The sequence below is a fragment of the Leiobunum rupestre genome, chromosome 7, assembly GCF_980474605.1.
Source record: "Leiobunum rupestre chromosome 7, qqLeiRupe1.1.hap1, whole genome shotgun sequence".
Taxonomy (NCBI): domain Eukaryota; kingdom Metazoa; phylum Arthropoda; class Arachnida; order Opiliones; family Sclerosomatidae; genus Leiobunum; species Leiobunum rupestre.
Genome location: NC_143390.1, coordinates 43045977 through 43071614, shown reverse-complemented (window position 1 = coordinate 43071614; position 25638 = coordinate 43045977). Strand labels below are relative to the sequence as shown.

The following is a 25638-nucleotide window of genomic DNA, read 5'->3' as shown; positions in this document are numbered from 1 at the left end:
CTGTCAACTTCTGAAAGTCTTGCGACGCTAGTCCTCTTACGATTGCGAGCCTTGGAAGCGTTTACCTTACTTACCTTAGTCTAAGTGTTGTCTCCGGTGGTTCCCGGCTACAAATGCTGGGCACTGCCTGAGGCAGACCCTAGCAATTCTGGCCCAAGACTAACCCATGACCTGAGCTTGTATAAGGGAGGGTAGCACCCGAAGATACAGCGTTTCCCTGATTAGAGCTGGGTGCCGTGAAAGACAGACCCTTGCTCGATTGTTTTTGGTTTTTGTTATTTGAGGAATTCATACAGATCACACGGGAAAAGATAAGTAAATAGGCGCCGCACCTTAATCCTCTGTCCCGGGCCCGGAAGGCTAGAATACCACGGGGTGTCGCCTTATACGGTACCATTCAGCCTTCAGCACTATAATACCACATACCTTGGCTAAAAGAAGCAGACCCTTGATTAGCCAGCGTGGGGAGGCACCTTCCACCACGAAGAGGTTCATGCATGTTGCAGTTTACTATCTGTGGTTACGAAATTCAAGAGTAACTAGATTCCAGTTTTAATATGCCACAACGGTATTTGAATTTTACACAGAAATAGGGCTGAAAAAATACCAAAATATGATTTGCAAAACTACTACTTGAATGAAAGACACACGTTCAAACAAGCCGAACAATTTAATAAATTTAAATAACATTTTATGTATAAACATACAAAAATGTCAAATTGGTATGAATATGAGCTAAACAGGGACACTGGGAATGTAAATGTTTATGCTGGGCAATAATGTAGGGTGAATAGAGTGGAAGAATGGACTGTAGGCAACTGGGTGGAGACCTCTAAATATGAAACATTGAGGCACAACTTGATTACATTAGTTTATAATTATGTTACACATAAGTGTGTCAGTTCCCTATCTTCCGCGTGTTAAATTTTAAGTGAGACCCATTTTGTCTACACATTTATGGTGAACTTTGGACCTAATCTGTTCTTTGCCTTGCCCTCATAGTGCCCTAGTGCAGCAGTGTAGGGAGCTGGCACATGATTATTTGGTTTGCATATTTTACTTGGTAGATAGATGCACTTATCTTTACAGTATGGTGTCTATTTTACCTCACTCTACACATAGCTACAAGTCATTATTTTAACGAACTAACACACTTACGGGACAAAAAGACTTAAGTTTATGTTATTCAAACATTTATGGAATTGGGGCGTAGTTTATGACAACCTGTTCCAAATACGTACAACTGAGGCCCATAATCACTATTTAAATCACTTTCTTTACTACAACTTCGAATAGCTATACCCTTGCATCTCATCAAATCAGATGTTGTATTCTTTTTAACTTTCTTAATATGTGCTAAATGTTTCGCAGGGTAAACTGAAGTGTTGGATTCTTTTGGCAAAAGCCATACTGTTTCAGAATGCTTATCATGGTTTGAGACACAGATGGAAACATCGGGTTTTGTAACCTTAGCCGATCCTAGCTTCGAAATTGAAATAGATGCCCTTCTTTGTTTGTTTAGGGATAAATTTCTTAATTTTAACGACTCTTGTAGAATTGAGCATTTCCTTTGAGAGTTCAAAGAACTTTCTCGATTTGCTTTCTCCAAAAGTGATTGAGCCAATGAAGACCTTCCAATATAAATGAAAATTAAATTAAATAACTACCTGTCTCATAATTACAAATACATTTCTTACGATCTTTTAAAAGAATTCCAGTGGCGAAATTGTGGATGTCTCCAGGCAGAAACACTCTTTCCACCACTTAAATACTGCATTAACCAATCTCTAACACCATCCAAATCATGATAAACAGACATTGTCAGTCTTGAAAATGGATTTTGATTCTGAGCATCCAATATTGATATGGCCAAAGCCTTTCCAGCCTAAAATTTGTTAAATACTAATTTAAAATATGCATTAACTTATGAAACCTATTACAGTTAACGAACCTCTTCAAATATCTTAGGCGTATATTTTGGCAGAACAGTTTTAATAGAAGATTTAATCGTAACACCATCTCTCCTAATTGGTGGCAAAGTATTCACCATTCGACCCATATTAAAATTACATTCAAATGTATAACTAAATTAATAATAAAAAATAATAATATAAATTGTTAATCAAGCTAAACTATAATTTATTTTTATCACCTATGAATAATTTTGGTTAAATAATAAACGGATACGCGGGCAGAGCCTTCTTTACTCAATCGGTCTTTTGAGTCTTTTTGAGTCATATTTTGAGCGCTAAAATTGCAAGCGGCAAAATCAAAATGAGCATAGTTCAATGACATTAATTTAGCCAGTAGCATGCATTCAGCCTACAAAAAAAAAATAATATTAACTTGTATTATAATAAAATTAATCCCAATATTAACTTTTAAACGTTTACCTTGTCTAAAATCTGATTGAAATAATTTCCAAATAGAAAACATCCCCTTTTTGAAGCGTGACCGTGAAGATCGATAAAAAATGCTAAACCAGAATTATCAGACGAAATCAGGTATTTTGGATCTTGCCATGGCTTTAACTGTTCTCTACGTTTTTTGTATGATAAATTCTGTGTGGGATAAATTGTAAATTAAAAGGATTTTTCTTCGAATAAAAAGTATGAAAAATATACCTTACGCCACACTTTTTTAAAACCAGTAGTACAAACGGACGGACATTCAAAATCAGATAGTTCATCTCCACTTAAATCGAAGTTGTCTTTTTCTAATTGATTCGTAAACTTTTCAAGGATTCCGACTGTGGATTCTTCGACTTTGACGTTGGAATATTCCCAATGGTAGTAGAGTAGAAGTGAACGTGTTGCGTAAATACTGGGATGATCATTAAAGTTGCAATTCAAGTAAATCCGGTTAAGATTAACCCCTTGAGTAAACGAGAAAATGCAAGTTTGGATAAATAATAATACTTAATGATAATAGAATTATGTAATCGTATCACACCTTGTAGATCAGTTCGATAATGACCGTGAAAAACACCATCTGGATTAAGGTAAGGGACTATTTTGAAGACAAATGTGTCTCTAAGTGCCACAGCACGAGGGTCTGTTTCTGACAAAATGAATTTTATGAAACCATTTAAGATGAAACTCGACTGAGTTTCACCAGGATGAACGCGACTACTTAAGAATATTATCTGAAATAAAGTTTAAAAAAATTTAAATATTTTTTCAAACATTATTTAAAATTAGTGATCGTACAGGGACCCTCACCCACGACCCGGTAAGTCTGGGATCCCCAGGGTTTCAACCCCAACCCGACTAGGGTCCTATAATTTTTTGGTCAGGTTTTCCGAAACCAAAAAACCCAAAAAACGCCTGAGCAACCACTTAGCTACAACCAAAACAGGGAAGGAGGGGGCAAGCTAGCCTATTCTCCCAGTGACTTATCTCGTTCAAAGGTACAAAGGTTGCTTCACACTCGCCATTGTTTTGATTTCGTTTTACTTTTACTTTTAAATAGTTAGTAGAGTTTTGTCACTTTTGTAGTTAGAAAATGCTTAAAAATAAAAATTTCAAAACGTTCCGACCCAACCCGTTTTTTTATCTTCCCAACACAGACTCAAATGTCACCCCATACGATCACTACTTAAGATAACTTTCTAGCAACCTTCTTCTCCTTAAATTTATGACTAGTTAGCATCACATCAGGAAAAAGGTAAAGCAAGCGAGCTTCTCGTTCATCGAGTAAACCTTTGCAAGATGAGATAGTTAATAGGTCAACTCTTCTTCCTTCGTTAGAAAGGCATAAGAGTTGACGGCTGAAATATATCTCATTCTCAGATTTCACTCTGTTGTATAAAATAAAAAAACCCTTATTAATAAGCGATAAGATTTTGCTTTAGACAGACTACACTACTAGCGATTACTTCTGTATTTCAGTATATATACCATTTCCATGTTTCATATCTAATGTTGACAAAAACTCCTGACCATCTGAATATGAAAATGGGTATGTAAACGCTATGAAAGTACACGAATCTTCACTGCCAAGTTCATGGTCAAAACTCAGAATAAAATCTTTATCGTCTTCCTGTAAGATTACTACAATTATTTAAGGTGAAATAAATCAAACAAAAATTTAAATTACCAAAAACGTGGGCTTTTCAAGTATTCGTTGCCAGGTCTCTTGTCCAGGAATTCTTTTAAAAACTGGGGCCATTCCTTGGCTCATTAATTTGTTTTGTTTGTTCAAGTTCATTATGTTCATGCGTATTTTTAAATTTGAGACATCTGACTTTACACCAAAATAAAACCAAGTTCTATTCACATTTTCAAAGGGTGTTCCTGAACAATCTTGCTTCGTCCATAGGTTAAATTCCCTTGTTGGTGTAATAAGATGTCTGGAGTTACTAGGGCTTAAAGTCTTTATACTTCCACTTATCTTATTTACACTGTCTGTCCTTGACAACGTGTATAACTCGCAGCTTTTAGCCTTCAATTTAGACAAATTGGTGCTTTCCTTCATTGACAAGTTGGTTCTGCCTTGATTTCTGAAGAGTTCGTAATTGCAGGCGTCAGTAGCAATTCCTTTACTGGAATACGTGCAAGCACTTCTTGGCCTAATACTACAAACTGCTTCTGTATGTGGAATTTTTTTATGATCGTTGCAAGAAGCATTCACTTCTTCAACTCTTGCTAGATTACCGGAATCAAAGTCAGAAAAAAACGTAGTACCTCCTATATTCTCTTTCATTTTCTTAAGACTTGGTCTTTCAAATGATTTAACACAGATGTAACGCCTTTTTAAACAACATTATGTCGAAATAATTTACTAAATGTTTTCGGGTTCCGTATATAAAACATTGCAGCCACTTTAATTCAATTATACAAATGTCGGTAAAAAAGTGCAAAAATTAACAGTTAAAGAATCGTCTACCGCTACTGACACTGACATGTTTACTAACGCACGCGTAGTCAGATGTCAGAAGTATCATGGATTTAATCCATAGAAGCTCCCTATACCATAAGTAACATAATATATAAGAGTGACACTTCCTATTCTCCCAACGCTATTTTTGAATATAAAAGCCCGTTTCGAGAATGACCGTATCATGGCAAACTTTAGCGGCCTAGTCAATCAAAGAATATTCTTTGAGTCAATCGCCTGAATTTAGCGTGTATATATTTTCCCACCAGGGTTCCGCTACGACCAAAATTTAACGTTATTCACATAGGAAAAATCAATAAAGAACAATTTTTTTAAATAAATTTTAAAACACATTTAATTGAATCGTATCGTATCTAGGTTAATATTTAAAAAATAGTATAATAATTTTTAAAGATTCTAAATTTTTAACGGTGTTTATAAATTATTAAAAAGTTAAACAAAAACCAAGAACTTCCTCTAGATGCTACCAGCAACATATTATTATTGCGTAATACCAGAAGTAAATGAACCAGGGTTATTTAAATAGCGCTCAGAATCAGAAGGCGTTTACCTTATGAAAATGATGAGAAAATCGAGTCAAATAAAAGCTAATTTCCATCCCCGTCTTTTGTCGTGATAAATTGCACTTGGGAATTGTTTTTATAGTTATTTCTATGTATCAAAAATGGTTTCATAAAAACAAAAACATTTTTTTTTCCGACGTAGCAGCGCGCAAAATTTAAAATTAGAGGTAAAAATGTAACTTCAGAAGGAAAACGCCTCCAACATGGGGAGTATAGCAGTCTGATATCTTTGGTTCATTTACTTCTGGTAATACTTAAAACACATGTAAATAAATAAAACAAAGAGTGAAAAGAAGATTCACTGTAATTTCAGGGTAAATATATTATTTGAATATTTTAAATTAAATAATATTAAGTTAAAATGTATTATAAGCGGAATACGGAAAATACTACCTAAGAACGGTTATAAACTCGTGTAGACTTCCTATACTATCAATAATACATAGTCGTGATTTATAAAAGTAATAAATAGTTTAATGAAGGTTGATGATATTTACATAATGAGGAACCAACTATCTAGCCGGAGGGTTGGGAAGCATACCGACAGACAAACAAATGTAAACCCCTAGCTATACTTATAGCGCCACCTATAGCTGACCTTGAGTATTACAATAGTAAACATAACATCCCCTCTTTTCTTAGAGCTAATATTACCATTTTTAAAGTCTTTTTTAGAGATACAGTTATAATTTTTTTTAAAGATTAAGTCTTTTAACCGGTCTGTGTCTTCTGGTTGATCGTCTGGTACTCGGTCGGTAATTAGCGGCTGGTGGTTGTTTCTCGAAGTCTTTTCGGATGAGTATGGTTGACCTTACTTCAGGCTGTGGATTACCCTGAGGTGCGTCATGCCTCCTTGCTTCTTCCTCACGAAATTCCGAAATTATGATGTACTGACTAAATTTTTTTTATCCCCGTCGCCATTGTTGTAGACTTTCTATACTATCAATAATACATAGTCGTGATTTATAAAATTAATAAATAGTTTAATGAAGGTTGATGATATTTACATAATGAGGAACCAACTATCTAGCCGGAGGGTTGGGAAGCATACCGACAGACAAACAAATGTAAACCCCTAGCTATACTTATAGCGCCACCTATAGCTGACCTTGAGTATTACAATAGTAAACATAACAACTCGTGAATTTGCTATATATATATTATTAATAAAAATTTATAAAGTTTAAGACATCGAGAAATGAAATATGTACTAACAATAGATAGAATTATATACATACATCGAAAATAGAGAAGTAATAGACCCATAATAAAAGAGGGGCCGCAGACGAGGCTTAAGTGAGACCTCTGGACGGAACATCCTGTTTGTGACGTTTTGAACCACGTGACCGCCATTGAAATATACAGGCGGAAGTAAGGAAACGGATGTTCCGTCCAAATGCTGAGTTGCCAGGTAAAAATGTTAATTTTCGGCCCCCCAACTTTCATCATGGGTCTATAACGAGAAATTTGTAAAGATAAATTTTGGTACACTTATTCGTAGAGTTCAAGAAAGTTCGCAAGCTCCTTTCGGAACTGAGTTTGCTTCGAAATGCCCTTGAGATGATCGGGCAGAGAGTTCCAGTCCCGGATGGATGAGGGTAGGAACGAGTGTCTGCGGCACGCAATGCGAAGACCTGGGAGAACCACAGACGCCGCGCGTTGACCGCGGGGATTTCGTAACCACTGAGAAGCAACAGCGGAAAGAGGCGCTAGGGCGGCCCTTGGCGGTGAATGACCGAGTTAACTATGACCAGGCGTTTAAAACGGTGACGAGAGGCAAGCGTGTTCAACTTGAAGTTATAGTAAGAACATTTGTCATACAGGTGGCTCAACGAAGTGACAACTCAAAGGTGGCAGGAGTCGTGGAATGTAAGTGAGAAAGGTAAGGTAACTAAGAAGTACCTTCCTCAAGTCAAAAGTAGTTTCAATACGAACTACTATTTGACGCAAATCCTAAGTGGACACGGTAAGTTCCCACTTTACCTGTTCAACTTGGGGCATATTGCATCACCCAAATGCATATGCGGTGCTCTGGAAGCAGACTCAGAGCACTATGTTCGTAATTGTCCCAAAACGAACCATTTGATAAGAAGACCACACCAGGTGGATGGTCTTCGAAATCTGGATAACGAAACGATCAACGATCTTGAACGCGTAATGCGTTATATCGTTGTAAATTTTGACGAACTCACGAGTGAGTCGTGAGTAGGTGGTACAAATATACGGGTGTATATCTGTTTTGTGTACGTCTTTTAGGAAGTGATTCCTAATTTTGTATACACGTCGACGGCTCGGCCGGGACAAATGATGAAAAACCCCTGTAATGCTTAGGCGGTATATAAATACCATAGTCTGATGTCATACAGGTGCTCCACGAAAAGCCGATGCTAGCCGCGAACCGAAGAGCCCGTCTTTGGACAGCCTCAATTGAATGGATACCGCTGTCCGTGGCGGGTGCCCAAACGCCAAAGCAGTACTCTAAGATAGGGATAACGTAGGTTTTGATACCCAAAGACTTGGTGCTGAAAGATAAGTGGGCCAGATGTCGTTTGACAAAACCCAATGCACGCGCGGCCTGTGAGGTCACCCGGGCAATGTGGGTAGACCATTCCAGCGTGTCCGTGATGGTGACTCCGAGATATTTCTGGGTAGTGACGACCTTGAGAGTGACACCGTCAACGCGATAGTCTGGCACAACTGGTGGTTGACCAGAGCGTCGAAGCGAAATTGTGGCGCATTTGGCAATGTTCAAAGGAAGTTTCCACTGCACACTCCAGGCATGATGATATTGAGATCTCCTTGCAGCAGCTCACAGTCGTCACGTGACAGGATCGCCCGGGAAAGAGCCACGGCGTCGGCAAAGATGTAGATGGTGGAGACTACATTGTCGCCAATGTCATTGATGTATAAAATGAAGAGGAGTGGCCCAAGAACTGAACACTGGGGGAACCCCAGATGATGCAGGCAGCCAAGTAGAAGTAGCGCCCGGGAGGACAACGCGGAATTTCCTGTCTTGAAGGTGAGCCGACAGCCAGTGAAGGGTTTTTCCACGGACCCCGTAGGAGTTAAGCTTGGACTTTAGAAGTTTATGTGGAACCGAGTCGAAGGCCTTTCGGAAGTCAAGGAAGATTATGTCCACACGGCCCCCTAACTGCAGCCCTGCAGACCAGTCCTCAATACAGCAGAGGAGTTGAGTTTCAGTGCTGAAACCGTGCTGGTACGGCATAAGCACATCATGAGTAGAGAGGTGCGTGGTGATCTGGGAAGCATTGACATGCTCATCTAGCTTGAGGACTTGAGAGCGGAGTGCGATCGGGTGGTACTCAGACGGGTCAGAAGTATCACCACCCTTCGGAACCGGGGTGACGTTTGCGTTACTCCAGTCAGAGGGGATGGCGCCGACGTCCTACGATAGTTGGAAGAGGGCAGTCAAGGGAGCAGCAAGAGTATCTGCACACTTCCGAAGGAGGGCAGAGTGGATGCCGTCGGGGCCAGGGGCCTTGAAGGGCTTGACCGTCTTGAGCAGTTTCTGAATACCAGGTATAGATAATTGGACGGGGTCCATAGTTGGGGCCCTCCGGGGGAGGAGAAGAACCGAGTCGAAGTTATATTCGGGAAACGTTTTTGGAAGGAAGCAGCAAGCAGGTTAGCCTTATTGGCGGCAGACGTGTAAAGAGTCGAGCCCATCTTGAGGTCTGGGACAGAAGACGTCTTGTTCTTCCGAGAGACGAGCTTCCCTTTGATTGCTCTAGAGTGCTCTAGATCAGCCTGATCAACTTTTCACGTTACATTTGCGTGCTCGGATCTGCACCATTCAATAAATACGTGTTCCGTTTTTGATCTCAAGCGTTCTCAGATCGCTGAAAACGATCCGAGCAAGTTTTTGAGTGTTCTTTTTCAACTCGGGAGTTAGAAACTTTTCTCTAAGGGATCAGTTAAGAGATTTGTGAAAATAGACGCTTCTATAAAACATCTTCAAGGAAATTGCCAAGAAGTAATATTTCCGAGACCCAGGACCTGCAAGTACTGTTTATATAGTGCTTGTTGAAATAATGGAAACTTTCTAAAATGTAAACAGAACGTCATGTTTTTGCTTAGCCTTATTATGTCAAAAAAAGCTACCTGGTTAAAAGGAAACACTTGTTGCATACCGTATAGGTGAAAAATTATCATTATTTTAACAAGGACTATATAAACAGTGACTTGTAGGCATAGGTCAATGGGCTCGGGAAGGTTATATTGCCTTGAATAACTACCCTAGATTTCGTCTTGGCGAAGGAGATCCACTCGAAGTTTAGAAATGTCACGGAGAGTTAAGAAATAAAATATTTTCTATTGAACTATCTTCTCTTATGATTGAAAAAGGAAGATTTTTACAGTATGCTCGGAGTAAAAAACATAAAGATTTAAATATATTCTATTAAAAAGATAATTATTATGGTGCAACCATTGAATTGGCAATAGTACCGCTAGAATTACAATTTAAATCTGCCTTCCGCGAAACAAATTTTTAAAAATTGGGAACGCTATCATTTGTCGGTGGCGCCATCCGCTGTTAGCGGTGGGAACTATATCCTATGAAAATGACTTTTCCCAATATTCCACCTTTAAAGTGATAGATGTCACCACGGTATAATGATAGAGTTGACGGCTGAGTCCGCCGTATCAAAATTTCAGAATTTGTTTCGCGAAACTAAGACTCCCGAACGCGCCTATGTAATAATAACAGTACTATTCCCAATTCAATGGGTGCAACGGTTGCACTGCAACCGGTGCCTCCGATGAAGATGTACTGCCAGTACTGGAAAAATATAAATTTTGAATTTTTAGAATAAAGGTTCCTTTCTGCCACCAGGGTTTAATAGAAGATTGGCGCTAGTTACGTTAAAAAACAAGTCGTAGCGCGTGTTAGCATACAATTTTTTTATTTAGTTTATATTCCCTTTAATAAAATTTGTCTTTAGACCTTTTATATAAACCGGTGTTATCTATATAAAAAAACCACTTGGTCGTCGTTCAAGCCTCTTCCATATTCAGTCAGTAAGGTGTCGAAAGGCTTTTCGCCGACGATAATCTTCAAACCATTTTAAATACGTGTGGCCATAAGCCTATCATAAGGTCTCCATAAGCAAAGGTCTACCATAGGGGCCCATGTTAATTGCGTTGTCCTGGAGATAAGAAAATTAACGTACGACGATAGGGTAGTAGCGCCATCTTCGTTTTCAAAATTTCTACATCTAAAATATTATCTTACTTGGTAGAGCCACAGTAGCGTAAATAGCACCCCCGCAGACCCCGCGGCACGGGGGGCCCGCCGAGAACTAGGGGGCCCCCAAACGTATATGATTAAAATCGGTGCTATTTAAAAGGGCTCAAAGTCGTTTTTCGCGGGGGGGGGGGGGGGGCGCACGGCTTCTGTACATTCATCATGCAACGCGCGAAGTTCATTTGGGGAAATGCCTAGTTGAGGATGTGGCTACTAGGAGGTGAAGATTTTGAATACTTACCTCTTAATAACGGCAAAAGTAGCATAAGACCCAAAAGTATGTCAGCTGTACCTTCGCGCCTATTAAAATTTCCACTGAGACCTAGTCATACTATAGACTACATAACCTACTAGTTGGAATAATACTAGCAACATTATATTTAGTCTATAGTCTGGCACGATTTTCTCTCTTCGATTTACTCGCTCGTAGACATACGTTCTAAAACGCCTCACTCGGCGGCGCTGGAGTACCACGATTTTGATGACGTACTTTCCGACCCCCCTTCATTTCCCTTTTTTACTTTGCAACAAACTCTCATTAACTACTATACCGTTCTTACACACTTTTGGGTCTTATGCTACTTTTGATAATGGGTATGTGATCGTAAAAAATTTGGCCTAGACCTTTGCTTATGGGGACCTAATGATAGGCTTATGGTGTGGCGAATACGCTACGGAATATGGCTCAGCAAAAGAGTCGTCCTAGCCATGAATCCTCGACTACCGTACCACGACTTACTCATTCAGGGTTCAAATATTCCATACAAAGACGAGACAGTATATTTCAAAATGACAATAGGCGACTTTTAGGCGTCTACGAATATTATCTGGCGTCTCACGTACAGTCACTAATGGCGAAAGCGGGACGGTTGTCGGTTCTAGTTCAACATAAAGGCCTTCACTCGTATAACGTGGCTTCCACCACCAGAACTCTTTGGAAGATTTACGCTAACGATGTCCTGCAGCACGTGGTCGGGAGGGCAGCCGTAGGAGGAAATTTTCTGCCGTTAATGTCGGTCGTTAAAGGGGTCCATCACATGAGGGGTAGGAAAGAAAACGGCCCGTTTCTTTGTTTTTATGTTTTTCCAAAAATCCGCCGTAGGACTTTGGCGCTGGTAGTCTTAAGTGCTTGGGCATAGCGGCCGCTTTACAAACTACTTTTTTTTGCTACGTTCACCTAAGAAAGTAGTGCAAATTCACTTCCCTCATTTCCACCCCTCATCTCTGTGATGAAACCCTTTAAGGGCGATTTTATTGCTTTTGCTAATTTTATTATAGCTTTCTATGGACCAATTTAACTCGGTTCTGAGTTACTTGGGTATAAAATGTGATGGCGCGCACCTTTCGAATTCGAACAGTGTCTCTAAGCCCAACGGTTCTCGAGATAGATTTGGAATGACCTTGAGGACATGGTTCAAGGTCATTGAGTTTGGTTCATTTAATAACCCCCCTGCGAGTGCTATGCAATCTGAAAATATCAAATTCCTAGGAAAAATGGCTTTTCAATTATTCGCTCTGTATCGTTTTAAGTGGACAACCTGTATATCCTACTCAATCAATGTTAACTGCATCGCGAGCAGGCCTGTTTATTACCCTACTTTCTTTGGCTGTTACTTTTGGTTTCACTATCCGCGTTTGCCTCGGCACCTATACTTTACAATTTTCTTCTCTCGCGGGTCTCCAAGCGTATCCTTCGGAGACAGTGCCAGCTAAGAGCAACAAACACACAAGGAGAACGCAACCCGTCAAAAGTTATGCATTTTCTTGTGTACATTTTTCATTGGTTAGACGCTTTAGCACCTGCTACCGTTGGAAGGGGGAAATTGTCTTCCCCCTTTCTGTAAAACGTTCAGCGTAAAAGCTCGTCAAATGAAATTTGTACACAACACTGCGTTAGCGTGTTTAAAGGCTAGGCTAGCTGCGTTCTCCTTGGGTTTGTTGCTCCTAGGTGCCAGGTTAACGAGGGCTGGTCAAAGCGGCGTGTAAAGACAGTGCCAGCTTAACGAGGGCTGGTTGAAGCGGCGTGTAAAGACAGTGCCACCTTAACGAGGGCTGGTCGAAGCGGCGTGTAAAGACAGTGCCAGCTTAACGAGGGCTGGTTGAAGCTGCGTGTAAAGACAGTGCCAGCTTAACGAGGGCTGGTCGAAGCTGCGTGTAAAGACAGTGCCAGTTTAACGAGGGCTGGTCGAAGGTGCGTGTAAAGACAGTGCCAGCTTAACGAGGGCTGGTCGAAGCTGCGTGTAAAGACAGTGCCAGCTTAACGAGGGCTGGTCGAAGCTGCGTGTAAAGACAGTGCCAGCTTAACGAGGGCTGGTCGAAGCTGCGTGTAAAGACAGTGCCAGCTTAACGAGGGCTGGTCGAAGCTGCGTGTAAAGACAGTGCCAGCTTAACGAGGGCTGGTCGAAGCTGCGTGTAAAGACAGTGCCAGCTTAACGAGGGCTGGTCGAAGCGGCGTGTAAAGACAGTGCCAGTTTAACGAGGGCTGGTCGAAGGTGCGTGTAAAGACAGTGCCAGTTTAACGAGGGCTGGTCGAAGGTGCGTGTAAAAACAGTGCCAGCTTAACGAGGGCTGGTTGAAGCTGCGTGTAAAGACAGTGCCAGCTTAACGAGGGCTGGTCGAAGCTGCGTGTAAAGACAGTGCCAGCTTAACGAGGGCTGGTCGAAGCTGCGTGTAAAGACAGTGCCAGCTGAACGAGGGCTGGTCGAAGCTGCGTGTAAAGACAGTGCCAGCTTAACGAGGGCTGGTCGAAGCGGCGTGTAAAGACAGTGCCAGTTTAACGAGGGCTGGTCGAAGCTGCGTGTAAAGACAGTGCCAGCTTAACGAGGGCTGGTCGAAGCTGCGTGTAAAGACAGTGCCAGCTTAACGAGGGCTGGTCGAAGCGGCGTGTAAAGATAGTGCCAGTTTAACGAGGGCTGGTCGAAGGTGCGTGTAAAGACAGTGCCAGTTTAACGAGGGCTGGTCGAAGGTGCGTGTAAAGACAGTGCCAGCTTAACGAGGGCTGGTTGAAGCTGCGTGTAAAGACAGTGCCAGCTTAACGAGGGCTGGTCGAAGCTGCGTGTAAAGACAGTGCCAGCTTAACGAGGGCTGGTCGAAGCTGCGTGTAAAGACAGTGCCAGCTTAACGAGGGCTGGTCGAAGCTGCGTGTAAAGACAGTGCCAGCTTAACGAGGGCTGGTCGAAGCTGCGTGTAAAGACAGTGCCAGCTTAACGAGGGATGGTCGAAGGTGCGTGTAAAAACAGTGCCAGTTTAACGAGGGCTGGTCGAAGCTGCGTGTAAAGTTTTATCACGCGGCCCAAATCGGGCAAAATGTGAATTGTATCTGAGTTCAGTTGAATTATTTGTAAGAAATTTATTTTCGGCTAATGGATTAACAGATTTGAATACCAGTTTAGTTTTAAATAATAGTCGAGAAGGTAGCTTTTCTATAATTATCTCGACAACTGGCCAAGTATATTTTCCTCGAGTTGTGAAACCAAGGCTTAAGGTAGCTTCGAAGGTAGAAAACCAAAGTAAATGTTTTTGATTTAAAAACTTCCCACCAATTAATAATATTTCACTGTTCTAGGAACTCTGATTCACTTATATCTCTTAAATATTCAACGTTTGTTTTCATTGTTTGTCTAGATTTAATTTTTTGTTTTAAATTAGCAACTCGAGATTTGACCCGAAAATAAGGTTTGAGTCTATTTGATCGATTCCCAAATGATCAAACCGGTCCCATTTGATCGAATTTCCATTTGATCGAATGGCATTTGATCGAACGAAATTTGATCGAAAGCTACTGTAGGGTAAAACTACTAGTTTTTGGGAGTAAATCGAAAAGGCAACGGTGCATACGCGCCTACGGCGCGCGTACATCAACCTAACCTAACCTAACCTGACCCTATTTATATATATCAAAAACAACGGGCCGTTATCGTCGATGTCACAAAAAATTTCATCATATAGTGTATAAAGTAAAAATCTCTTCATCTTTGTGGCTTAATACAGTTAAAGCAATGAATTATTCCATCATTATTCCTTCTGCACTTCATATTGATATTCGGCAAAATAAAAACATACCAACTGGTACTATAAATACTTTTGAATTCGATCATTTGAAGGTTCGATCTTATGAAACAAATGACAAATGGGATTCGATCAAATGGAATTTCGATCAATTGCAACGTACCCTCGGAAACGTTTTGCCTCGTTTCTAATTACAAATGAATGCACCCCGAAGAAATTTGTTGTATTTTTAAACAAATAGACAAAAAGTTGAGAGACATTTTCATAAAAATTTTATTAGGCACAAAAAATTCCACGATTGACGATTTTTGTAAAAAAAAGGCTCATGGTTCGCAAAAACCGACTCGATGACGTCACGAATCGCTGCCAAAATGGTCAAAGAAGCGGTTCAGCCGAAGCGGTCTGAAACGCTGGGACGCGCAACGGTCACTTTTCACACGACGGGATACAAACGTTGCGGGAGCGCTCGCATCGTTTCAGCAAGGACAGTAGATATCTACTGTCCTTGGTTTCAGAGGGTAGGTATGAACGCGGCTTTGGGTACATGAATTCATTCTTGTTGTTGAGAAGACTTGACAATAGTAATTTTGAATTCAGCCGCAGAAATATAGAAAAAAACTTTTTGTTCGCATAGCCCGGGTAAAGATTAAAATGGGTTGAAATAGCGATGCTTTTGATATTTCAAAATTAAAGGAATTAAAAAATTATACACTTTATTTGCTTGAATTTGATAACTCTTAAAACTTTGAGGACTAATTGAGTGGGACAGTGGGTGGTGCTTTTCAACTTTTAAACTCGCAGGTAGAGTACTCTTGATTTTGCAAACAAGGCCTAAATTTGCTAGCACTATAGCTCTTCCAGGGGGGCTAGTTGTCATATAAGCATTGCTTACTATTTTGTGGTTACGTTTTGAAGTGGCGCCATCTAGCTAATAATAATGCTTATTTAAAGTACTACCACTTTCCACGTGACACGACGTCACATATACTTTTTACTATAAATTCAACACTTACCTAGAGGTCGGCGTTCGGATATTCATTGTCCATTGATTAATTGTTGTACACAATTGTTTAATTTCTTTAAACAATTTTTTGTTTAATTAAAGTTTACGTAAGGGATAAATGCATTTTAAAATTTTGGCCCTCTCCTATAACTTGGTTCATTTACTTCTGGTAATAAGAATTTAATTGGCGAATCCCCGAATTTGACATTTATGTCAATTAAATTAGAATTAGTATTTAACATGAATATTAAATATATTAATAAAATTAATATAATGAATATCGATATTCAGGAATTGAAAAATATTTAATTTATTATTATAATATTTTAGAATTATTAGGTTATAACAAAAGTAAATGAACCGAAGGTATACTCCCCATGTTGGAGGAATTTTCCTTATGACGTTACATTTTGACCTCGAATTTGAAATTTTGCGCACTTCTAGGCCAAAAAAAAAACGTTTTTGTTTTTATGACACCATTTTTTATACATAGAAATAGCTATATCCACAATTCCCAAGTTCAATTTATCGCGTCAAAAGACGGGGATAGAAATTAGCTTTTATTTCACTCGATTTTGTCATCATTTTCATAAGGAAAACGCCCTCCGATTCTGAGCGCTATTTCGGTAACTTCATTTCATTTACTTCTGGTTGTAACAAGTTAGTATTTATTTATACTGAGGGATAATTACTCTGTTTGAGACGATTTGTAATTAATCTAACTTTCCTGAAAGAAGTAATTTTATAAGAAAATTGATACACACCTATTTTGTGAACTTTAATATTTTCCTCCTATAGCCATTTTTCGAGATTTAAGACCACAGAAGCTTCGAAAAACAAGTTGGCAAGCCAAAATATACCTCTCCTCGGAAGAATGGTCCCTAGTGGTATTAATTTCTCGACACGACCCCCAAAGATATCTCCGCAAGTTATTTACGAAAAACGTATTCTCGGTTCAAACCCTGCCCGGTATAAAATTTTAATTTTAATTTAAATAATTGAGACGAAACAATCGAGTTTAATTTATTCAGAATATTATAAATTAAGTAGTTACAACAGCGAGTTAGACTTACTAAAACAATGCACAATTGAATTTAACCCTTTTTACAGTACATGTTTATCAGTTGAATATAATACTAAGCAAATTTAATGAAAGAAATATCTACAGATGGTATTTGTATTTTTCTCGCTTACGGAATACTTGCCGCATCTTTAACGCTCATTTTATTTCAACACTCGTAGACTTCCAGTTGACGTTGTGACACATACCGCATGAAAAAAACCAATGCCATCCAATTTCCAATATCATATAATGACTCGCACACCCAGGAAATCATTGACTGCGTTAGAAATCGTAGATATCCAAATATCCACACCAAATATATTTACAAGAAGCAAAAACCTTACCATCAACAAAGCACAGAGAGCCACTTGACTAACCGCCAGCTCTTAAAGCAATAAACGTTAAATTATCGTCTTTGAATTAACACAACTATATATAGGTCGTTAAGAATACCCGGAAATAAATAACAAAAAAACTAACAAAGTGGACCACCCACAGGGTCTACCCTTTAACTCTCTTATCTCGGCTGACTGCGCTAAAACAAGATTTAACCTTTAAAATTTCATTCGTAAAAAAAACAGATTAGGCCTTCATAAATTCATTAATAAAAAAAGACTTTATTACCTATTATGCTTACGATGCGTGTCTTAATTTCAGTGAACCTAAGCAGCTATCGGTGGTTCTGTGGTAGAGCGCTCGACTGCCAAGCCGAATGGTCTGGGTTCGAAACCTGGGTGCATGGCGCATTTGTTTTTAATCAATAGAGAAACGCTAAATTAGAATTTCTTCGATGCAATAATTTCAATTCTATTTCAATTAAACCAAAATTTCATACTCTATTAAATACGCTTCCGATAAAGCTGAAGGTCTAATTTTCAATAAAGCGTAACAAGTGTCGGTGGTTTTGTGGTAGAACGTCCGCCTGTCAAGCAGGAGGTCCCGGGTTCAAATCCCGCCCGATGCGATCGCAAATTGATACTAAGACTAATACCGTGTACAATTGGTGGAAACCCTGCCATTGGACGTAGAGAGGTAGCATTACACTCAGCACTCGGTCCGTCCCAAAGTGATTAGGAAGAAGTTGGAGAGAAAACGCCCGTACAAACACAACAGACTCAACATGCACAACCATCAGAACACAAACACAACAAACTCAACACTCACAACCTACGCATAAACATTACAAAAACGTAATACACCAAACCGTCACGACGGTGAGCGAAAAAACACCATCCAAACCAAACCGCAAATGCACCCGTTAACGCTCACCGTCACACGGTGGTTTAGCCAACCCTTCGAGAAACTGCGCACGCAGTGATTACACTTTGCACCGAAAATGCGAACGCGTTCGCAGGCCTGACAGACAGACCCACAGACAGACACGGTGGTTGTATAACCCCTCCTAGGGGACTTTGTCCCCTCGGAGAGGTAAAAAAAGATGCATTTGCAATTTCCATAGTGGGATCTCACTAAATATAAAACGGCTGCCGCTAGTTTCCGAAACGAAGTCTATTTTTGTCGATTTAAAAAAAGATTTAATCTCCTAAATACATTAAATAGCCCTTTAAACAAAGCAATTTTTTTTTCAGATAAAAAAAAATACAAAAAGTTCATTTATCTGATTAATGTAGGCTTAAAATACATCTTTCCAATGGCAAACGTTATCCGGCTGTAGCGGGGAAGTCTGTAAAATAAATTAAATTTACTATTAAAACGGTATTTTTTTCATATACATTAGAACGAAAGCATGCTAGCCAAAAATACCAAAACTACAAAAAATAAATAGAAAATAATTAGTTTCGTTTTTTTTTACGTTTTCTACTTTATTTTGCAAAACGTTTAGGGTCTGACGGGTTAGATAAAAATTTAGGTTCTTTAGAAAAACAAAAATGATGAGACAGAACGAAAAAAAAGCATCAAAAGACTAGACGAAAAAAAAGCAGTGAAAAACATGCGAGTTTAGTTGGAATTTTGAAATTACTGCGGAAAGAGAATAGATGCTTCTATAAAATACGGGAGGTCATGTGACAATGTTTTGTCTACGTCACGTAGCTATAGCTCTTGAAGGTAGAGAGCACGCGCTGCAGTCGCGAGCCACTTCGAAATCTGCAAAACTCGCGTGAAAGCATGGATAGTAGATTTTAGAGGATCGGTAAAAAGCCTGGTTTTTAGCCCCGTAAACCAATCACACCATGGGCCAAATAATAATAAATCCAGGACATGACTCTATGCGAAAACCCCGTCCAACAGCGCTAACACCCGACCACTATTGCCCCCTATTGTAAAAATGCACGATCGCGGACCTACGTCATTTTGGGGGCAAATTTTTTAGAGTCAGTTTTCAAAAATAATACACGTGGTCGTCGTAGTAAATATCCTGGAATATTTATTCACGGTTATCATATCTACGTGTGGTTATTAATGTAAGTACTTTTTTTACGTACTAGGTTCATAATTAGTATAATATATATAATTATATAATATTAAACATATACTTTCCTAGAATCTTTACCATTAATCTAAAAATGAGGGGCCAATATGGCAGGATTTTCGAATTACAACCGCCACTAATTTCGGAATTTCGACTTAGTCAACACAAGATGGCGTTCGGGAAACCGGAAATTTCTGCTTGATTTTGCTCCCAATTTTTTTTATTTGCACCTTTTCCCCGCCTACTAAAATGGCCGCCCGTTACTTTTGGTGGATGACCGATTTAGTACGTATGAAGGTACCAGAGGCATGTCCTGGATTTATCATTATTTGGCCCATGATCACACTAAGGGAGTCGGCCAAGGTTATTTGAAAAAATACAAGTATCGTTAAGAGTGGAAAAAAGATAAACACGAAGTACATTTTTACGCCAAAAGGTATTTTTTCACGTTTTTATAGATTAAATATGATATACTAAATATCAGTTGATAGTTTTTATAGAATTAAAAAACCAAAATTAAAAATTACTAAAATATAAAGCGCAAAAAATTACGTAACAATATCAACCGCGTTAGATTGCCATTTTGAAATTTTAAGATCACGTGGTACAAACGACCTTGCAATACTCCCTCGGAGTCTCTCGAGCTGATTGATACGCGGGGAGAAATAAAATGCACTGTGGAAGGCTATCGAAAACCTGTCCTCTTAATTTACTGTCCATGGTGAAAGTAAAGCACTGAAATAACTGGAGCTCGTGACGCAGATAAAAACATTTTGTACTACTAATTTTTACGGTTTTATTTTATAGAAACACCTATTATTCAAATTAGATAAAATATTTATCAGTACCTGGTTTTTTACGATCAACTTGAAAAACGGCGAAGTTTAAGTAAAACATTATTATTAAACATTTTACAACTTTTTCTTTATTTACAAACTTTTTGTATTTGTTCTCTTAATATATATATATATATATATATATATAATTTTTTTTCTTTCTATAAGATACAAATTGAAGAAATAAATGACTTTTTTCTCATTGAAATGAATAATACTTCAGAGTCAAGGCGTCGTAACTCCGAACATTCCAAGAACCTTTTCCCGATGTTTGTTTAAAGAAATTTAGCGTTTTGGATTTAACACATATTTTAATCAATTGACGTGTACATGTGCGCAAAAGCGTTTAGTTTTAGACCGGGATTAGTGGTAACATTTAGACAATTTTAGAATATTTAATAATTCTCGTAATTATATAGAAATATTTCCGTGTATATCGTTAATAATCATAATAAAATTTCTTACACACTTTTAGGTCATTCCAACGAAAATCTTTTTTTTTAAACTCGCAACAAAACAATTAGTGATTTTTTTTATAATAAAATTTATCCCCATTTTTAACCCAAAAAAAAAACAATTGCACCTTTCATTATGTGATGCCTTGGTTAGCATCATAGCAATATTATTTTTCTTTAGGCAAATTGTTTTTATATATCTACGTATCTAACTTTTTTTTCTTAAGTTTCGAAGAAAAATGGTTTGTTCAAAATTCGGAACTTTTAACGGCGTTCTGACGTAACAATCCCTATTAGCTAATTCGCCTACTCTAAAAGACAATTCTTATATAGCAAAGAAATGTGCTCAAATAAATGTGCAGGCTTGAAACAACATCCCCGATTTTACATCTTTATCACTCAGCCGATTTATTTTAAGCCTGGACAGAGAAATGCAAAGAGGGACTCGCCACACAATTTTAAAGACACGGTGCTTAGAATCGCGCGTTTTGTGTTACTAGAGACATTTACTGCCACGTGTCCATGGTACCGATAGTAATTGACTACAATGCCGCCACGATTGTTCAAAATTTGCTAATTTCCATTTCAACCGGTTTTTACGAGTTTAAGTTGTGAGTCCCTCTAAGACCTTCTTGGTCCATGGTTTAGTTTGAGGTATGGACAGAGAAATACCAAGAGGGACTCGCTTTAACTTTTTAATGACAAGGTGTTTAGGATCGCTAGCTCTGTGCTGGTTTAGCCCATAGAACAATTTGCATCTATATGAAAACGGTACGCCTAGCTGATTATTATTTTTACTTCCTACAAAGCCAACACAATTATCCAAAAGTTTCTGAGCGAAAGTCCTGAGTCCCTCTAAGACTTCCTTGGTCCATGGTTTAGTCTAACATTCAGTACGCAATATCTAGGCTCGTTTAAATTGGCGTGTCAACATTATTGATTTTGTTAGGAAATTACTAAGCATACAGGTTACTTTACCAGACCAGCAGAAATTGGTAAATTATTAAAACGAAAAATCCATAAAATATTATTTCAAGCCTGTCTGTCATTCAAAATAGAAATTAGTTAAAAATTTTATATTTAAAAAAATTAAGCGATATTAATTACATTTTATTTAGCTAATAAAGAAACAACACTTGGAAACTACAAAATAGGAACGATTCTAAAATTAGATCAATATTTAGACTAAAGTCTAAAATTTAATCTAAACTCTACTAAGACCAAAAGAAAAATTCTATGAGGAACGTAAAAACTACTATATGTATATATTTCAACTCGGAGCTATAAAGCCAACTTGCGCGTTTTATATATATTTTTTTAATTTTGGGCTTGGAAAAACAATTAAAAATCTATTTTTTTAAAGAAAATTTATAAATATTTATAATTTTATACATTAAAAAAACGAAGAGATGAAGACATATAATTAACAATCTAGTGGATATATAATTTGGGAATCGCAACAAAAAAAATCAACTTTACTAAACAAAAAATTCCATAATTACCTATGGTGATCCGATGAAAAAATAAAAAGGATTGTATTTTTTTTTTATTCCATCCAAATATTTTTTTTTAAATCGCGATTCAACGAATCTATCCGTAGAAAAGTAAAGATGGGTCGTCGCTTACAACTCGGTTACGTCACGAGATTATCTCCTCCAATGAACGTTCTCGATTTGAGACGTGACGCGTCTTATCGTCCAATCGCAGCCGAGACATCCGGTTCAATATCCGTTTTAATTGAAGATTTGGTATTCTTTTTTTTTTATAAGGACGGCGACCACGCGATTTTGTATGTGGATTTAAGAATTGTTCACATTTTTTTGGGCGTAACTTGCTTTATTATATTTGTTGCGTAATACCGTAAGGAGCACTGGGAAACCGGCCGCCGTAAGATGTAGTTCGCAACTTCGCGCGTTCATATTGTCACCTTGTGGCGAAGTAGTACGTAATGATGATTGTAGATGGGGTTGTTGTCGTTTTGCGTGTTCGTGGGAGAGGCTGCTCGATCGGCGCTCGTTCTAGTAACGAGTGACCGAAGCCGGGAAGTACGGGTGTTCTCGGTACATTACGGGCCGCGTTACGCCGCGCCCCGCCGTTTTTAGTCGGCTGACGGACATGCCACGAGATGTCGCCACCCATTCTTCACCTAACGAAATAGAAAGATTTCATTAATTGAGATATTTTTAAATCAATAATAATAATTTCGCTTGATCGGGATTTCTGAGTAGGGTGAAAAGAGTAAGGCTATGACGTCATTTTACTCCGATTCTGCGGTGGCGAACAGGGTTGGACACAAGGATATTTTTTTAGTAGTCAGCCTGACTAGTGAGCCTCCTATCTTAATTTATTTTAGTAGTCACTGACTAGTGAGGGTAAAAATGAGGGTATGAAAACAAGAAGGACAGCCACATTTTGCTTTACCCGTCAGAATTAAAATAGGAATTTATTGAGTTTGGCCGATCACAATTTTTTTTTTAAATAAAATGGGATAATGGGAAAATTTATAATACGCCATATTCGCCATTATTTATGAATATTTAGGTGAATTTTTCACTAGTCAAATTGACTAGTGAGCCTCCAGATTTCGATTAATTTTTGTAGTCAAATGCCGTGACTAGTGCCTTATGTCCAACCCTCGTGGCGAATAGTTTCAGTCGGTGTATAAAGGTTTTTCCAAAATGGCTGCCTGTGGCCTTTTTAGCAGATAAATTCTGGCTAGCAGACGACCAAATCCGATTTACGCTATTTACACCTCTTTTCCAGAAGGAGTAAAAAGAATAGCCCTAATACTCCGAATACAAGCGAATAGTTTATGGGGCTGAGTAATTCTCATCCCCGGGACAGGCGAATAAAATGTTTTTGGGGTAAAAAGGGTACACTTTTAGTCCGAGAACAGGCGAAAAGAAGCCATAAAGTATAACCAGAACCATAAGCCTATCAACCCTAAGTTTGAATCGAAAGGCAGTGGCCAGTGTTGGTTCAAGCTAACGACTGTCGAAAGTACAGCGCTAAATCCACCCGGTGGCGGAAGTGAGAAACGTAACGCGTCTCGCAATGCATGATGCCAGCTGCTTTAGTAGGCAAGTTAATTTAAGGGGGACAGGCAGAAGAAAACCTAGGCCTTTAACTGATTTTCAGAATTATTGAGCAATCAAAGTTTAGTTCACAAAACAGAGCCCCCTGGTGTCTAAATATGCCGAAGGCGAAATATACTAGTACTAAGGATGATAATATACTATTCAGTTCGGCTGCAAGTCAAAGTAGGAGAAAAGTATGGTTCAGGAAATTAGCAATAAAATAATAGGAAGGGTCTTACTTACTATGTTATTTATGAACTATACCGAATATATCTTACTAATCCTGGCTTAGATACGGATACTTCTTTCGTATTATAAACTTCTGATATAATTAATTAATACAATTAAATTTTTTTTGGGTCTTTTTCATAATACTAAATAATTTATAGGTATTCTACTGTATATAGTTTCGGCCGTTTTCCAGCCAACCAGTATAAGCTTCGATCTATTACTTGGACATAAAAGTAAATATTACGAATGAAATTTTTATCTAAAAAATTTAATTAATGCAATATTCCTAAAATTAACCCAAATAAACTATTTAAATATTAAAAATGTTTTTCATATTTTTACTAATAGGGTGGTTTTAAGTATTTCACGTACTTAAATAAAGATTTTAGAAATCTCAGAAATTTCTGCGGATTTTGTCAGAATTTATCGGCTTAAAACGCCACAGGCAGCCATTTTGGAAAAAAACGTTTTACTCCGACTCAAACTATTCGCCACCACAGAATCGGAGTAAAAGGACGTCATAGCCTTACTCATTCTTACCCTACTCAGAAATCGCGGAACAAGCGAAAATAAACAACTATTGTTGTTAATTTTCCGGAAAAATGTCCGCAATTCGGAAAAAAAATTGAAACATAAATTACTTTTTAAGGGTTTTACATTTTTTTTACTTTTTATCAATATAAAATGTCTAATAACAGTAAACATACTATAAAACATTAATAGTGTTACATTGTTAATCAGTTTGAAGCTAGTCTAGAGGTTTAGTTTTACTTCTAGATTCGAAAAAATGAGGCGAAAATGTCGCTTCATTTAAATTTGCAAACAATATTAGACTAATCATGGAATTAAAACTTTATTTTATTATTTTCGGAAAAATACGGAAAAATTTCCAGAAAAAGGCCTCGGTCATTTTCCGCGGAAAATTTTCCGACTTACAACACTAGAAACAACCTACTATGAACAAAAAAAATAATGTGCGTTGAAGCATAAAGTAAGTAAGTTGAACTAGAATAGTTTTGCCCCCAAAAAGCGTATAGGGTTACCCTAATTCGTAAGACAAAAAGTTCAATAGAGAAATGTCACAACGCTTCTAAAATTGAAACCTTTTCGGGGCCCTGTTCCTGTAATCGGAAGCTAAGGACCAGGGTACCAACGCCTACAGACCTCCTATAGTGTCCAATTACTTTTATCCGGTAGCAACCCAGTATTTGAAAAATCCGATAAGCGAACTGTGTAGTGTATAGTCCAAATCAATCGAAGACAACAGAAATAGCTCAAAATTTCTTTTTAAACCTGAAATATTGAGCGTCATTTCGATAAAGGCCGACCTAACAAGGCCCCTTATATAAAGGTCCGATTTCTATCCATTCCCCAAATAGCTTGTAGACTCCGCTGGTAATTTGATTTCTAAAGCCAATCTCGAGTAATAGTCGCCCAGAATTCTTCAATAGATAAAAAAAAAACATTGTTGGGGGGGGGGGGGGGGGGCGATCAAACGTAAAAGCTTTTGTCATTGTGCAAGAATCCCTTCGCAATTTGTAAAAAAAACAAGCCTCGGTAATTGGATCGGATTTTTGTATCAAGATAAAGTGTCGCTTACCGACAAAGTCCTTGGGGCCGTAGCCGTTGCCTTCGTAGACGTCAGCCACTTCGTCGGGCGACAAGTGATCTTCGTAGTCCACGAAAGGCGCGGATCTGATCCAAGAATGCGCGTGCGTGGGGGAAAAGAAAGGGGGGAAGAAAAGAGGAATTTCAATTAACATAATGAGCCATTCCAAAAGAGATCATGATAAAAAATGAGAATAT

The 25638-nt window shown here is 38.4% G+C and overlaps 2 protein-coding genes across 6 annotated transcripts in view; both read right to left on the bottom strand.

Annotated features, from left to right (window-relative positions):
• Nucleotides 1-651: 651 nt before the first annotated feature.
• On the bottom strand, nt 652-4903 carry LOC149936382 (cytosolic carboxypeptidase-like protein 5). The gene is made up of 10 exons (XM_090154121.1): nt 4099-4903; nt 3878-4041; nt 3619-3799; nt 2953-3145; nt 2625-2875; nt 2394-2561; nt 2153-2322; nt 1952-2084; nt 1698-1885; nt 652-1631 (listed from the first exon to the last, which is right to left on the bottom strand). Exons 1-10 carry the CDS (start codon nt 4702-4704, stop codon nt 1187-1189), a joined length of 2499 nt encoding a protein of 832 aa, XP_090010247.1. The 5' UTR covers nt 4705-4903; the 3' UTR covers nt 652-1186.
• Nucleotides 4904-18365: 13462 nt separating this feature from the next.
• Nucleotides 18366-25638, bottom strand: part of LOC149936381 (KH domain-containing, RNA-binding, signal transduction-associated protein 2-like) — a 291391-nt gene continuing 284118 nt past the window's right edge. For 3 of the 5 annotated variants that reach the window (XM_090153329.1, XM_090153328.1, XM_090153327.1), the window contains exons 7-8: nt 25433-25527; nt 20126-22670 (exon numbers count right to left, since the gene is read on the bottom strand). In XM_090153329.1, the coding sequence (XP_090009455.1) occupies nt 22543-22670; nt 25433-25527 (223 nt within the window). In that variant the 3' untranslated portion in view covers nt 20126-22542. Of the gene's footprint in view, nt 18487-20124; nt 22671-25432; nt 25528-25638 lie in introns of those variants that run through there. The other 2 variants (XM_090153325.1, XM_090153326.1) reach the window with 2 other exon arrangements.

Excerpts from the sequence above, each read along its gene's own strand:
- LOC149936382 (XM_090154121.1), bottom strand. The coding sequence starts at position 4,704 with ATGAAAGAGAATATAGGAGGTACTACGTTTTTTTCTGACTTTGATTCC. Across the intron at positions 4,042-4,098 it reads TTGAAAAGCCCACGTTTTTG|GAAGACGATAAAGATTTTAT; the intron begins GTAATTTAAATT and ends GTAATCTTACAG. Across the intron at positions 2,323-2,393 it reads TCAATCAGATTTTAGACAAG|GCTGAATGCATGCTACTGGC; the intron begins GTAAACGTTTAA and ends TTTTTTTTGTAG.